This window comes from Lynx canadensis, chromosome C2 (genome assembly GCF_007474595.2).
Source record: "Lynx canadensis isolate LIC74 chromosome C2, mLynCan4.pri.v2, whole genome shotgun sequence".
Taxonomy (NCBI): domain Eukaryota; kingdom Metazoa; phylum Chordata; class Mammalia; order Carnivora; family Felidae; genus Lynx; species Lynx canadensis.
Window position 1 is genome coordinate 22,005,500 of NC_044311.2, and position 16,359 is coordinate 22,021,858.

Genomic DNA, 16,359 nt, shown 5'->3' on the forward strand with positions numbered 1-16,359 from the left:
ATGGGCATTCATTTTTATTTGCTACCGAAACTTTTGTTTTGCAAAACGAAGATTCTGCATAAAATGCATTTTAAAATCTTTTGAGAACAACCGGTATCCTATGAAGTCCTCTAGGAGCTCGTTAATAAAGACAGCATCAATAACAGCAGCTAACATTTACCAGACCCTTATTTTGTGCCAACCATTATTCCATGAATTTTGCTTACGGCAACCCTATGAGCTCCTGTTATCCCAATTTTGCATTAAAAATAAAGTTTCTGAGCTCTCTTGACTTAAAACAGGGCGGTCCACGTTTCTTTTTTTTAACCAGTTATCTGAAAGGCATCCGAATCAGCACTGAGACCAAACCCCAACTATGTGAATTGCGACGTTTAGAGCTTACAGTCTGAAAATCTCACGGGGGTAACCAGCTCCCAGGGAGGAGAACAGCAGACAGGTTTAATAAGGTCTCTACCCACTGTGCGGGTGCAGCGGCCCAGCTGTCTTGAGTTCTTTTAAGCTGCGGTTCACCACCCTTCTTAGACCAGACAGTCCCTAGGCATAGCATGTTGACGCGCCTCCCCCCTCCATTACCCGTCTTTGGAAGTCGCAGGTAGGCGGAGCTCCCCCCCATTCACACCTGCTGTAGGCCCCGGTTCCTCCTTGGAGAGTACCTGAGTAACTGATACCAAACTCCCAACGGCCTGAACAAGCAGGACCCGCCAGGCCCCTTGGCCCTCTTTCCCATCCTGCTTCCCCCAACCTGGCCTGGCTCGGGCTGGGACCACCCCCTCCGGGACTGCCAGGACAGGGGCCAGACGGAACCGCGGCCTCCGGCACTCTTTCACGGCGCCATCTTGAGAAGGGAAGAGGGTGACACCCGTCGCTCCCTCAGCCAGTCTGCAAATCCTGGTCTCCAGAGCTGTTTGAGGAATGAATCACCAGGGCCGGCAGGACGAGACGCCAGGCTCGATAGCTCTGGGTACTGGCGCCGGGCGGGGAAGAATGGGCGGGGGACTCCGTGCCGGCAGGGCCGCGGAGAGACCGAGGACAGCGTATAACCTGGGGTCCCGGCCGGCGCCGGGCAGGGGAGGGACGGTTTGGTTACCTGAGACCGCAGCACGCGGAGCCGCGGGGCTGAAGCCTCCCAGCAGCAGGTCCCAGGCGTGGCCCGAGGAGAGGGTGAGGCTGTGGCTTAGACGGCGGCGGCGCGTCTCCTCCTCAGGCCGCTCCCCTCAGACTGGACGGTGCCGGGATCGTGCCGTGGTGCCGCCCCCGTCCGGCTCCGTCTCCGCCTCTCTCCGCTCCGCCTTCCTCTTTTCCTTTCTCCTCCTCCGCCACCGCCGGCGCTCGAGTTCCGACTAATTCTTCCTCCTCCTCCCTCCTCTGCCTCCTCCCCTCAGACCAGCCGGCGACTCCGTCGCGAACCAAAACACAAACACTCAAGTCCCAGCGCGGGAGCCACTTCCGCCGCCAGGCGCCGGCCTCGCCGCCACGTCGCTGCACGTAGCGAACTACGCCTCTTCGTCACTTCCGCCGTCGCCAGTGCGTTCTCTCCGTCTGCTCCCCCGCCCCTTGTCGAAGCCCTGGCGGCCGGGCCTGGTTTTCGGGGCCGGGTGGGCCGTGTCACGTGACCTCGGCGAGAGGCCGCGTCGGATTCAGCCACCTCCCACCTCCCTCCCACATCCCAGGCAAGCACGGCCCCGCCCTTGTCGGCGCCATTGTTATCTCGGTGGCGGTCTCGGTCTCCCGGCGGCCGGCGTGGGGGTGGGGTGGGGTGGGGGTGGAGGTGGGGGGGGGGTTACTCCTTTACTCCCTGGCTTTCGGGGAAGCGTGAGAAAACTGGGGTTTGTTGCTCCCCGCCATGGGGGGCGGTGAAGTTCCCGCTGAATATTTGCACACAGTCCCAGTTATTCTACCCTGCAACACCCCAACCCTGGCAACTTGGCTAAGGGGAATGGGTGGGTGGGTGGGGGAAGGGGTGTACTTTTCTAGCACGGGAGAGCCCCCGAACGTGTCCTGCGGGGGGTGGGGGTGGGGGGGATGGGTGTGTTGTAAAGGTGTGGTTATTTACCCAGGGAAGAGGATTAGACCCCGTACCAGAAGTTGTCTCTAGGCGAGGAAATCTTAATAACTTGCTTTTGTTCATTCAGTGTACCTATTTTTGATGGTGGTGGTGGGGAGCAAATCTTAAAATAATAGCTCGCTTTTATTCGGGGCTTTCCTTTGCGAATTGCTGTACGAAACGCTTTAGAGGAGTTTTTCCATTTTACTCTTATACTAGAAGGTTTCACTCTGAAACTAGTATCTGAAACTAAATGCCTTCCTACATTAGAATATTAACTCCCCAAAGTGGTCCTCAATGCTGTCTCGCATAGTGCCTGCCAGCTCAGAATCTTCAGTCAAGTGTGGAATTAATGAATGAGGCGTGCCTTTTTTAAAGGTAAAGAATTTGAGGCAGAGAGATTGTGTAACTTGTCCAAAATCCCCACTGCGCTGGTGATGAATTGTATTCTAACCTGAAGGCTGGCTCCACAGCCTGAGTTTAAGCAGGATTCCAGTACAACTTAAACTTTCATTACCATCCACTGCAGACCTACATACACACCTTGCTTTGTTAAAGTTCATAGAGTAGTTTCTGGCCAGGTATCTGAAACAAAACAAAATTCATTCTGTAATTTGGTGGAATGTTAAATTGACTTTCCCTCAGGATAAGGACTACTTTTCAGTTTGCAGTTTACCATTGATAAGCTTCATTTTGAGAACATCGATATTGATTGTCTAGGATGTGTACTAGGGAAGGTATCCTGAGGGTTCTCAGTCAACGTTATGCAATGAAGATGATTTGAATCCTTGAACAGCCAGTCTTCTAGATCAACTCCCCAGTTACTAACCAGAAGAGCATAATGTGTCATACCTAAATGGTATCTGTGGCACTTTATCCCAAGAGGTTGTTCCAATATAGTGTGTTAGTCACGTTAATACCTCTTGGACAATCCAAGGAAGAATCAGGAAATAGGATATGTCACATCAGTTTTGACATGTCAACAGTATGTAAACCAAACCTATTCCACCCCAAACCTGCTTCTGCTTTGTTGACTGGTATTAACAGCCTCCCAGTCACCTGAACATGAAAGGCCAGAATCATCTTCACTCTTCCTGTTTTCCCTCATAAACCATTGTCCATTCTAATACCAAAAAATTCTCTAATCCCCAAATCTGTGATCTAATCCCAACACCCAGGCTGTGGTAGTATTAATATAAACAGGAATTAATGCACACACCTGTCTTCAATCATTCTGTACGCTTCAGCCAGTCATTCTCCTCAGAAATGCTCAAGGATATCTCATTTGCAAAATAGAGTCCAAACTTCTGTAGTCCTGTCCCACATTTCTTTCATTCTGTTTCTATGGTCTCCCTCTCCCCAAACACTTGCTTTGTATCCTAATCACACTGGTCTATTCTGTTCCCAGAATGTTGTTGGTATGTTATCATCTTGGCATTTTTGATCATTTTGTTCTCTCCCTCCCAGAACACTGTTACCACCCATCACTGCAGGTTTCACTTTGGCCAGGACACCAACTCCTCTGGATGGCATCTGAAGATACAGTGGACCCTTGAATAATGCAGGGGTTAGGGGCACTGACCCCACACAATTGAAAGTCTGCATGTAATGTTTGGCTCCCCCAAAACTTGAGTACTAATAACCCAGTATTGACCAGAAGCCTTACCAATAACATGTTGTATGTTAAATGTATTACATACTGCACTCTTACAATAATACCTTTCACTTAATTTTTTTGGTATTTCTAGGCTATGCCATTTGCAAATGTTTTCAAAATTTTGCAGATCTCCAAAAAATTTTCTGATATATTTATTTAAAAAAAAATCTGCGTATAAATGAATTCACACAGTTCAAATCTGTGTTGTTCAAGGGTTAACTGTACTTTTACTGGATTTAGTTATTTTTTTCCTGTAGTTTCACGCTACTTCACTTTACTCTCTGTAGTGGTTCTAATACCTATCTGCCTTATTTTACAGTGCCTACACTTTTCTCCTCAGGTTTTTGTTCCCATTAGGGAAGCTAAAATCTCATTAGGATTTTAAAGTTCTAAAGGACCAAGACCGTTATTTATTCATCATTTCAATTCCTCACAAAGCATCTTTGAGATAACAAGGGCCTCAAAAATATTTGTGAACCTAATTATATTTAGAGTGGTGAGCATTTGATTGGAGAAGACCTCACAAATAACACAGGGACGCGGAAATTTATAAATTGCTAGGAACTCCCCATTTCATTGTTCTAGGATATTGCTTCCTCATTTATTTTCTTCTACTAATTTGGTCTTTTAATTCACCTCCTTCATGAATACATTCCACAATATTTTGTAGTTTAGTCATAATGTTTGTCTTAAAGAGTACTGTGCCAGTGGCTAAGCACTTTTAAGATCTGCTGCCAGAGACTGAAATGCCACAGTAAAGCTTTTCTCTTGCTGCTGCCACTCACAATATGCCTGTGTTTTTTTCCTAGCCCCAGTTAACTGAGGAGGACTGACAAGTGCATATATTTTAGTGTCAAATGTGGAGTCCTACTAATTGACAGATTTTGTTAAGGAAGCTACAAAGTGGACAGACCCTAAATAAAGTTATAGACTTGAACACAGCCCTTAGTGCTTCCTTTGCTCTCAAATCTATAAACATCCACTCACAAATTCTCAGCACTTTACGTCTCTCTGTCACCCCTGGCACTCTTACCCTATATATTCTACCTTCTCTTCCAGGACGTCTTTCCCCCATTGTGTAGTTGAAGAATGAATCATAGATAGTAACGACTGGTAACATTTTGTTTTAACTGGGACTACCTGGAGGCAAACCTAAAGGTAATTCTAACATAAGGAAACGTGGGCATGATGGCAAGGCAATGAGAAAAAAATTATGGGAACTTGAGCTAGTCATGTTTAAAAAGTTTGTGTCTTTGCCCGGCTAAATGCAAGCCTTGGTTCAATTGTCATGTACCTAAGGAACTTCTAAGCCCACCAATTCTAAAGTAGCATCTCTTTATATCAAAGTATTGTTTTCTTTGTAACATTTATCACTATGTGAAATGATCTTAATTATTGGTTTACTTGATGGTTATTTATCCCCACTAGAATATAAATTCCAAGAGAGAGGGATTGGCTTATATTTCACTATATTCCCATCATAGACACAAAGTAGGTACTCAATAGTTATTTGTAAAAATGAAAGAATTGAATGAACGCTTATACATACAGACATCCCTTCATTTACATGCTTTCAAGTCATTTAAAGTGCTTGGGGGAGAAGAATATTTATAATAACTATATGAAAATTACAGTACACAATTTGTTCAAATGTGAAATGTTTCTTAAGCATTTGTTTTTTTTAGTTTTTCATTTACAAGTTTTTCATAGTTTCTAAAAGACTGGAATCCTATAAATTCCATTCAGATTCTAAGCTAGGTGCTCTGTATCCCCTGTATGTGTAAAACATGACAAATATTTACTAAATACACTTTCATTAAAACCTGACAAAGTTGTAGCCCCAATTTAAAGAAAATCTCATGCTTACATATCCCGAGTTTGAGTTACACAATATTTTAAGAAGTTGATATGCATTATTGTATAACACCCCTCAAACTTTAACATATTTAAATACTATTTAAAGCCTATTTATTAAAATGTAAATGTTCTCAAAGACTTTAAGTAGTTTCTGTAACACAGTTACCAAATAACTTCACAGAATTTAAAGTAGTTCTTTAGGCTGAAAGAACTACGTGCACTGTGCTTGTACACGCACAAGGAAGGACCTAAATTAATGGTCACAACCAGAGAAGTGGTTACTTTTATCCTGATTGCCATAAAATTAGTAGGCCAATGGCCAGGAGGAGGAAGCCCACGGTTGAACCCATCCTGAGGGGACTGCTTTGCTAGAGAAACCGAAGAGAAGTTAGTGAACATTTTCTCCAGTGCCCAAAACCACATCCTCCTTGTTTTCTTGCCCTCCAGATTTGGTCAAGAAGGAGGAAAAGAGAGGAGAGAGGGAGGGAAGGAGAAAAAGAAGAAGGGGGAGAGAGAGAGGGAGAGAAACTAACTGGAGAAAGTCGGGGAGAAATGGGCGGGATCCTGCCCCGAGAAACAATTGCGCGTTAAGCCACGCCCCTGTTTCCTAGGTAACCGGGTAAACAGACCTTAGTCTCCTTTCTGCTAGGTGTTATTTCGTAGGCAGGAAGCTGTGGGCAGGGAGTCTGAGTTGAGATGTGTTCTTTCGTGAGAGTGGGGTCCCCCAAAGGTTTGGGGCACCCCAAGGGATTAGGAACTTTCCTTGAGCCAGGTATAGACTTCCCCTTTGAGATGAGTGCTGTTGGAGGAATGGGGGTGTCTGAGAGGAAATCTCCCCAGAGCATAGAGGTTGGGCTCACTCACGAAGGGAAGGATGATTTAGGAGAGAGGGGGGTCGTCATGGGAACAAAATCTCCCACAGAGTTAGGGTTGAGAGTGGGATTAAGAAAACAAGATTCCCCATGTAGGGAGAACCTCTTGGTTAGTAATCAATTTGAGAGGAATGCATCACCAGAAACAAAATCTCTGTTGAGCAAGGAGCTTGAAATGAAATTAAAAAGACAGAATACGTCTAGGACCCTCACGGAGAGGAGTAATTTAGGAGTCTATGGGGTCTCAGCCTCACGGGAAACAAAACCTCTGGGCACGGTGCCAGGAGGAGGGGGTTTAGAAAATGAGTGTCTTCTGGCAGGGTGTTCTGGAAGGATAATACAGCCTCCCTTAGGCATGGTAGGCGAAAGTCCACAGGCTCTAGGGAGCAGGAGAGGCTCTGCAGCTGGTTCCCCTAAAGCGTTAGGGGCTTCAGTAGGGAAACAGCCTGCTTTGGATATGGATCCTAGACAGGAACTGGGAAGAGGTACCTGTGTGGTAATGGAGCCCAGTGCAGAGGTGAAGCCTCCTGCAGTGGTAGACACTGGTCTAGAAGAGCCAGATGAAACAGGCCCCCAAATGGGCTTGGTGATAGAACCTTCTGAGTGCCAGTTTGCCCAACAACCAGAAGAGAGAAAAGAGACTGAAAACAATGAACCTGGAGTAGAACCTCCAGATTGCATCAGACCTATATACTCTGGGAAATTTTTTGATCGGATGCCTTGCTGGCCAAGTGTAAGTTTTTTTTTCTAGTTCTTTTCCTAGGAACTGTGGAATGTCCTGTCTTTACCAGGATGACAAACTGATGAGACTTGTTTGGGTTCGTGGAGTCAAACTGCAAAGATTTCATTGGGATTCTGATATTCCTTGTCCTGTTGGATTCTTTCCAGCTTTCACTTTGATCTCCTCTCATGCTCTGCCTCTCTCCCTAGATGTCAGCACACCAGTGTTTTCTGTGCACACCAGTGATTCCTCTTGATTTCTCCTGCCTTTCTCCTTTGACTTTCATTCTATTTCTCAATCTGCATTTTCTCAGCCCTTTCACTGAGATACATGTTGTATCCTCCTAGTCATGTAATGAAGGGAAAGAAAAACACATTTTCTCCTATTCATTATTTATTCTGTGAGTTATTCATTCTTTCAGCAAAGACTTGCGGTGGCCATTTTGCTGGATGCAGGAAAATATAAAATAAAAAATACATGATCTCTACAATCTACATTTAGGCACTCGTTTCAATGTTGGAGACAGCTAACAAGTATTATATAGATGTCCAAATGAATGCAAAACAAATGTGATTCTTCCTTAATAGAGATATACTCTAAGCACAGAGTTCCGTGGAGAAGTTGGACAGCTCTGAAGGAGATGGGAAATAATTTGCCTAGCAAGTAATATTTGAGCAAATTTAGACATATCAGATGGAAAACAAGGTTGGAGCATTTTTGGCAAAGAAAGGCATAAAGCATGACCAAAGTTTCTTGTGTTTGGGAAATATAAGCAATTCTTTTTATCCAGCATGGTGTTGAGAGATACAGATGAAAAAGAAATATGTGGATGGGGGTGCCTGGGTGGCTTAGTCGGTTAAGCATCCGATGTCGGCTAAGGTCATGATCTCGCGGTTTGTGAGCTTGAGCTCCATGTAGGGCTCAGTGCTGACAGAGCCTGCAGTCTGCTTCTGATTCTGTGTCTCCTTCTCTCTGCTCACACTCTATCTCTCTCAAAAATAAATAAACAACAACAACAAAAGAAATCTGTGGACAAAATCTAAATGTCCAGAATGCAGGGGTAAAACATACGGATACAAAGCAATGGTGGATAAAAATTGTCTTTTGGAAAGATAATTCTGACATCAGTAGTAATGATGAACTGGAAGGGGGAGATAATGGATGACAGGAAACAGAAGGCTTTATGAAAGTAATTATGGACTGAAATTAATGTAGAGTTAGAATAGAGAGGAGAGTGCAGTTTTGAAAGCTTTTTAGGAGATGATATTGTTAAGAATTGCTATCCATTTGTTCATCTATGTGGTGAAAGACAGGAAAGTTGATGCATGACTTAAAAGTTTCTAGGTTGATAATGATCTCTTCTGGTTTGGTGGCAAATGAGTGTCTGGTGTTGGCCGTCCTGAGTTTGAAATATCTACAAGTATCAGATGAAGAAGCCAGGGAGCCCATTGGTAATGTGAGACAGTTGGAGCCATGAGTAGCATAGAAGTGTCTAGGTAAGAACCTTGGGAAACACATTAATGTGGTGGTCAGAGAAAGAAATATGAATTGGGTGAGCTTTTGAGAAGGACTTTTACCTTATTTATTGTGCAGCTTCGTGGCATATCACAATGCCTGGCTTATGGTGATCATTTGTAAATCTACGATAAATGGAAGGAAGGCTGGATTAATAAATGGGAGAATGAACAGTTAGAGAAGAAAGAGGTGAGTCTGAGAGGGTGGTATTGAGTTACATAAAAAAAGCATCCTTAAGATATTCTGAGAATAAAAGACTCCACACACTGAGATTTGACAATACAATTCTGCTGAAGTGGTCACGGGGATTCTGCAGATTTTCTTCTGCAACTGCACTTTTTTGTTCCCCTTGGGATTCAGGGTGTTCTTTTGTCTTTGACCCACTTTGCTTTCTGGTTCCATTATTGGATTTCCCCAGCCAAGCGCTTTCACTTGACCACACCTGCTTCTCCTTTCTGGCTGGATTGGTTCTACAGTCTATGGCTTCAGACCTGATCTCAGACACAGGCTACCAGCTTTCAGTTTCCAACAGAGACAATTCTAAAACCTGTGCTTCCTCCTCCTCTCACTAGGTGTGATAGGACAGTAAAGAGAGTTTCAAGGAGAAAGTGACTAGAAGTGTTAAAACACCTGTGATCGGGTAAATAGGATATACATTAATTAGTTTTGAATGTTAAGGAAATTAACAACATTGTTAGAATGGCATAACGGAAAGAGAATTCAGATTCCAATATACCCAAGAGTGAATGGGAAATTCAAATTGAAGAAAGTTATTGTGAATTTTTTTTTCCTTAGGAAGTGTGACAGTGAAGAGAGTAAAGATTACAGTTAGGAATCTATTTATTTAGTGAATCATTAGAGGAGTTTGAGATAACAGAAAAGAGATAATGGATGGAACCAGGTCCTAGATAAACAGGAGGGAGTGGAATTAGAATATAGGCAAGAGAAGAGATTAGCATGAATTAGAAATAGTATTTTTTAATATTAAAATATGCATTTTTACTGTAAAACAAAAGTAATATCATAGAAAGTTTAGAAAATGGGAATGAAAACACTCAGAATCTTATCTCCCTAATACAATGCCTACTAGCACTCTGCTGCATTCACATTAATGTTTATTAGCAGCTTACCATATCAACATCACAGCTCATGGAGCTTTGCAGGTATTAACTCATTTGCTGTCATAACTCTATGAGACAGCTGCTATTATTTTTTAAAATTTATTTATTTAAATTCGAGTTAGTTAAATACGGTGTAGTATTGGTTTCAGGAGTAGAACCTAGTGATTCATCACTTACGTATAACACCCAGTGCTCATCCCAACAAGTGCCCTCCTTAATGCCCATCACCCATTTAGCACATCCCCCACTGACCTCCCCTCCACCAACGCTCAGTTGCTTCTCTTTATTTAAGAGTCTCTTATGGTTTGCCTCCCCCCGTTTTTATCTTATTTTTCTTTCTCTTCCCCTATGTTCACCTGTTTTGTTTCTTAAATTCCACATATGAGGGAAATCATATATTTGTCTTTCTCTGATTGACTTATTTCATAGCATAATACACTCTAGTTCTATCCATGTTGCAAATGGCAAGACTTCATTCTCTTTGATTGCCGAGTACTGTTCCATATATACACCACATCTTATTTATCCATTTATCAGTTGATGGACATTTGAGCTCTTTCCATAATTTGGCTATTATTGAGAGTGCTGCTATAAACATTGGTGTGCATGTGCCCCGTCGAAGCAGCATTTTATATCCTTTGGATAAATACCCTGTAGTGGAATTGCTGGTTATAGAGTAGTTCTGTGTTTTTAAATGTTTGTTTATTCTTTTGAGAGAGAATGACAGAGTGAGAGCAAGGGGCAGAGAGAGAGGGAGACACAGAATCTGAAGCAGGCTCCAGGCTCTGCACTGTCAGCAAGAGCCCAACATAGGGCTTGGACTTGAAAACTGCGAGATCATGACCTTAGCTGAAGTCAGCCGCTTAACCAACTGAGCTGCCCAGGTGCCCCTAGAGTAGTTCTATGTCTAATTTTTGGAGGAACCTCCACACTATTTCCCAGAGTGGCTGCACCAGTTTGCATTCCCACCAACAGTGCAACAGTGTTCCCCTTTCTCCACATCCTTGCCAACATCTGTTGTTTCCTGAGTTAATTTTAGCCTTTCTGACAGATGTGAGGGGTATCTCATTGTGGTTTGGGTTTGTATTTCTCTGATAATGAGTGATGTTGAGCATCTTTTCCTGTGTCTCTTAGCCATCTGGATGTCTTCTTTGGAAAAAGGAACAGCTGCTATTATTAAATTCCGTTTTATAGGTGAGAAACTGAGGCAAATCAGGGAATTTGACCAAAGTTATATTACTAGGAGGTGTTAGCCTCCGGATTTGAAGTCACAACTTCAGAGTCAAGAGTTTGTATCGTTGACTATACGACATTTCTTGTGACACTTTTCTCCAAATGCATTTTAATGTAGTTGTTACACTAAACATAGTTTTTCTTGATTTTTCACTAATTATCATTTAATAATATTTCAGTGTTATTACAGAGACCTTCAAAGATCTCTTACTGATAAAAAAAAATCAATATTGGGGCACCTGAGTGGCTCAGTCGGTTAAGCATCTGACTCTTGATTTTGGCTCATGATCTCGTAGTCATGAGATCGAGTCCCATATTGGGGTCTGTGCTGAATGTGGAACATGCCTGGGATTCTCTCTCTCCCTCTCTCTCTCCCTCTCTCTCTCTGCCCCTCCCTGCCCCCCTCCTTCAAAATAAATAAAATTAAAAAAATATATTTCTTTAAGCCAATATATGATTTTTTAGCTAATTCATTCTCTCTCTTGTTGGACATTAGATTTTTTTCCCCAGATTTTTCTGTTTTCTATGAAAGTAGTCTGTGAACATCTTTATATATCTTGGAATATTTCCTTAGGATAGAGTTATAGCAGAAGCCAACAAATGGATCTTTTTCTAGTTACTGTTGCCAAATCCCTTCCTAAAAGATTGTACCACTGAATTTTAAAAATTAATAATGGTTTGTAGGGCATTGTTTTAATTCACATTTATTGGTTATGTGATGAGATTGAAAATTGTTTCATATGTTTCTTTTCATTGTTTTTCTTTTTTTTTTTTTTCTTATTAGAGAGCATGGAGGAGAGGGACAGAGAGAGAGAGAAAGAGAATTACAAGCAGTCTCCACACTCAGTGTGGAGCCTGATGTGGGGCTTGATCCCATGACTTTGGGATCGTGACCTGAGACAAAATCAAGAGTCAGAGGCTCAACCAACTAAGCCACCCCAGCACTCCTGTTTCATTGTTTTTCTTATTCTTATATCTGGTTATCTTGGTGAGCTCCTATTATCTTTTTTTTTTTTTTTTTTTCAACGTTTATTTATTTTTGGGACAGAGAGAGACAGAGCATGAACGGGGGAGGGGCAGAGAGAGAGGGAGACACAGAATCGGAAACAGGCTCCAGGCTCTGAGCCATCAGCCCAGAGCCCGACGCGGGGCTCAAACTCACGGACCGCGAGATCGTGACCTGGCTGAAGTCGGACGCCTAACCGACTGCGCCACCCAGGCGCCCCAAGCTCCTATTATCTTAATTGCTTATCATTATATAGGTTTGCCACTTGGGGTGCATCATGTTGAGCACAATCCAAGGAAATGTTGAAAGCAAAGAGCTTTTTATTGTTATAAGTAAGAAGACAGGGAGATAGCTTTCAAAGCACTGTCTCCCAGCGTTTTGGAGGAGGGGGCATGGAGCTTGCATATGCACTTTTGGTTCAACTGCTCATGCCTAGCATGTCAACATGCTAGTACATACATTGTATGTTCAAAAAAATGATGGAAAACTCTGCTCATAGGAGGAGAGCTTAGTATTCTAATGAGCTAAAGGTGACTTGAAGACACGTTGGGACCTCCTCTGTAGGTCCTTAATGCCTATTCAGCTTAAACTGGCTCAAGTAAGGGGTCACCAAGTGAGACACACCTGTCAAAGGGCTATTGGCTGAAACACCTAGTTGGGCATCTCCTTGGCTGGAACTGTTGGTTCTGTGAAGCAAAACACATTCTTTCCCTGCTTTTGTCCCTTCCTGTCCTCCATTCTGTGATAGTTTTCAGTCCCCTTATTTAAGCAACTTCCCATTGCATCCTAGCTAACAATTATTTCTTTTGGATTTTCTAGGTAGGCATATTGATACTTTGCCTTTCCTTCTTCAGTATGGATACCTGGTATCTTTATTTTCTGTTTCTCTGTATTGCTTATGATCAATAATACAATATTGAAAGTAAGGTCTCTTTTCAAAATTTAATGGGAAGAATTCCTGTGTTTCACTATCAAGTATTATTTTTGGTGGAGATTTCTGATATATGAAATTAAGGATATTTATATTCCTTCCCAGTTTGCTCAAAATGTTTAAAAATCAGGAATAGAGTTTGAACCTTAAGAGCTTTCCTCCACATTTGTTGAAATACGTATTTTCCAAATTGAAACCATTAATTTTCTAATAGCAAACCATCGTTATATTTTGAGCTAAACCCTACCTGGTTGTCATATATTATAATTATAACATATTCCTGGATTTATGCTAGTATTTTACTAGCATATTTGCATCTATGATCCCATGTAAGATCAGACACTAGTGTTTATTTTTGTGCCATTTTTCTCTGAGTTTGGTATGGGAGTAATGCTGGTATAAAAAGAATTCCTTCCACATTCCCATTCTTTATGCTTTCATCAGTTTATCCATTATGTGTATTACCTATTTCTTGGTAGGCTTGGTAGAATTCACATAGCTAAAAGAGGAAAGACAGGCGATCCCTCATCATTGTCACCAAGGAATATAATGGTAACGTATTTGATGCTCCTGAGGTCATCCAATCTTACAGGAGGAAGGGAGTGCATTTGGGTGAGTTAAAACCTAGTGTCAAGCATATGGCTGTGAGGTGAGTTCAGATGGAAATCCCTATTGTGAAGAGCCTGCTAAAATCAATCCTTGAGGACAATTGCTTTGCATCAGGGTACATCCAGGGAATTGGGGAGCTCATCTCAATCAGAGCCGTTTCCAGTTGGGGGAAGGGGAGTAAATACTTCTCAAGGTAAAGACACTCATCCTGTTGTCACATGAAGTTGCTGCCCAAAGTTGGTGTTGATCTTTATGTGAAGGTCTGCTCTGATGGATTTATGAGACTCCATTAGGCCTTTTAGTCCTTCTTGTAAAAGGCATTGGTATAGCAGCAAGGAATGTCTTCAGGAAAGTTTGCAGGAAATGGTGGCCTACAAAGAGAGACTTTTAGAGTGTCCCTCAAGAATTAAAAGGATTCTGGTAAAAAGAGGTCTTCTATATGTAGCCCATAAAAGGGCTGTTGGCTCTTAGAAAGCACTCTGTTAGAGATCAAAATCTCTGTAATGGTTATTTCTCCAAGACATCCTCAGACTGTCCCTTGATCACCACTAATATACTGACTATGGCAGAAACGCTGGGTTATTAGACAAAAAACTGAGTCTTACAAAGTACATAGTGTTGAGCCCTGATGTAGAAAGAGGAAGAAGGAAGTACAGGTTCAAATAAAGGTTAAAAAAATTATAGTGTCTCTAATGACTAGGGGCACCTGGGTGGCTCATTTGGTTGAGTGTCTGACTTTCCATTTCCACTCAGGTTATGATCCCAAGGTCATGGGATTGAGCCCTGTGTCAGCTCTGAGCATGGAGCCTGCTTAAGATTCTTTCCCTCCCCCTCTGCCCCCTTCCCCACTTGCACATGCTCTCTCTCTCTCAAACTATAAATAAATAAATAAATAAGTAAAAATAGTATCTACAATGATTAGACAGTATGTTAGGCATTGGTGCTACAAGGATGCCTACTTTCAAGGACTTTAGAGTCTATAGACTGGACACCAATAGACAAATGATTTTATAATACAGTAAATGTCATGTAATGGGGATGCCTTATTATTTTTTTCATTCATAAGAGTAGCTGATAGCTATTTGGGGAAAAGATTCATTTTGTCAGAATTTGCAAAGAACCAATCTCTGCAGAATTCTGAGAACTGAGTGGTTTCATTTGCATAATGGGTTCAGGGCCTTTTGGGTAGAAAGAAATTGATGTTATCACTCCTGTTTCTCTGAGATATTCAGAGTTAAGGATATCTATGGGTAAAACAGAGTGATCTTGACCAACGCCCCGTGGGAGAGATGAGACTATTGTGGTAGCCCACACTGAGTTTGGAGGGGGGAAAGTGGCATATGATGATGGGTCAATGGGTCTTTAGCAGCTAGAAATGATCTTTTTTTTTTTTTTTTTTTTTTTTGAAGCAGGGACCCAAGTTGGAAGGAAGAGTCTCTTTAACTCTTTATTATTTTTTTTTTAAAGTTTATTATTTATTTTGTGTGTGAGAGAGAATCCCAGTGCAGGGCTCGAGCTCACAAACCATGAGCCAAAATCAAGAGTCAGATGTTCAACTGAGCCACCCAGGTGCCCCTAAAAATGGTCTTGTATCAACCTTCCTGAGTGGACTTGAATCTTGGGAACCAATCATAGACATGGTCATTGAAAGCTGTAATAGTGGGAACTGACTGAGGAGGTGGCCAAATGAGGCAGAACAGCTGTGATTAGGAACTGAGAAAGGGGTGGTTGAGTAAGGATGTGGTCAGTACAGTTGGGAGTTTGATTACATACAGAGGGCCTGAGAAGATGAGTGGATATAGTGAGGAAAATAGCCAAGTTTCTCACTGGTAGAGAAAAAAGTTACCAATATGAAAAGGAAAAGGATAGAAGGAATCCTGCTTGGTTGGATTTTAATTGGTGGACACTCATGGTATATCTATATCTATGTCCATGTCTGAATCCATGTCTATGTATCTGCATGCATTTTATAAAACAGAGTATTATAAAATTGATATAGATGCTAGTATGGGGGTGTGTGTATACATACATAAATACATACATACATACATACATACATACCTTACCTCTATTCTCTAAGAGGATCTAGAAGCAATGTTTATCTGGTAACAAATGAACATACCAAAAACCAGACCTTCATTTCTGAATATCATTCTGTATTAAAAGGAATAAGGACTGTGGAAGAATGGCTGACTCTAGGGCTGGTGCAGTACAGTATGAACTTGGAACACTTTTGGGAGCCAAAAAGTAAGAAAATTCTCAAAGAATAATGCAGATGTGTCAAGGGGCACAGAAACAAGCTTGAAGGAGCTCTTAGTGAACCAAACTGTTGGGTTTGGGGCATTGAGTAAAATAGAAATCCATGAACTCAGACTTATGTAAATACATGAAAAATTGAACAGCCAGCAAGAAAAGAAAGCTTCCTTGCAGTATAATGCCAATTAATAAGTATGGATGGAATGATGGAATTAGAAAGTCACCATTTGGCAACCATCATGATAGTAATGATTTAGGCAAAAATCATCAATGGATCTTAAACAGTAAGGGAAAGTTTGGTATGGAACTGGATATTTACATAGAATAATTATTAATTGCAAAGGAAAAATAACTTTATGGTAGAGAAATGTAGTAGATATCACCTTCATTCAGTGACTGAAGTTAACACTGTCAGTAATCGGACAGATTGACAGTGTGTGCTCCCTGACAGAAGAACACAGCATTGTTTCTGTGACACCCCTGACAAAAACGTATAACTTTAATCATAAGAAAACACTAGTCAAACCTAAACCGAAG

The 16,359-nt window shown here is 42.0% G+C and overlaps 2 protein-coding genes across 3 annotated transcripts in view; one reads left to right on the forward strand and one right to left on the reverse strand.

Moving 5' to 3' along the window:
* The window catches only part of RAB5A (RAB5A, member RAS oncogene family), a 30,694-nt gene extending 29,218 nt beyond the window's left edge, over positions 1-1,476 (reverse strand). The window contains exon 1 of one of the 2 annotated variants that reach the window (XR_004344079.1): positions 1,088-1,465. The gene's annotated coding sequence lies outside the window, so the exon portion shown is untranslated. Of the gene's footprint in view, positions 1-1,087 lie in introns of both variants that reach the window. The other variant, XM_030328857.2, reaches the window with a different exon arrangement.
* A 4,734-nt stretch (positions 1,477-6,210) lies between these two features.
* Positions 6,211-16,359, forward strand: part of EFHB (EF-hand domain family member B) — a 48,995-nt gene continuing 38,846 nt past the window's right edge. Inside the window, exon 1 of the mRNA XM_030328854.1 lies at positions 6,211-7,163. Coding sequence (XP_030184714.1) covers positions 6,255-7,163 — 909 coding nt within the window. The 5' untranslated portion in view covers positions 6,211-6,254. The remainder of the gene's footprint in view (positions 7,164-16,359) is intronic.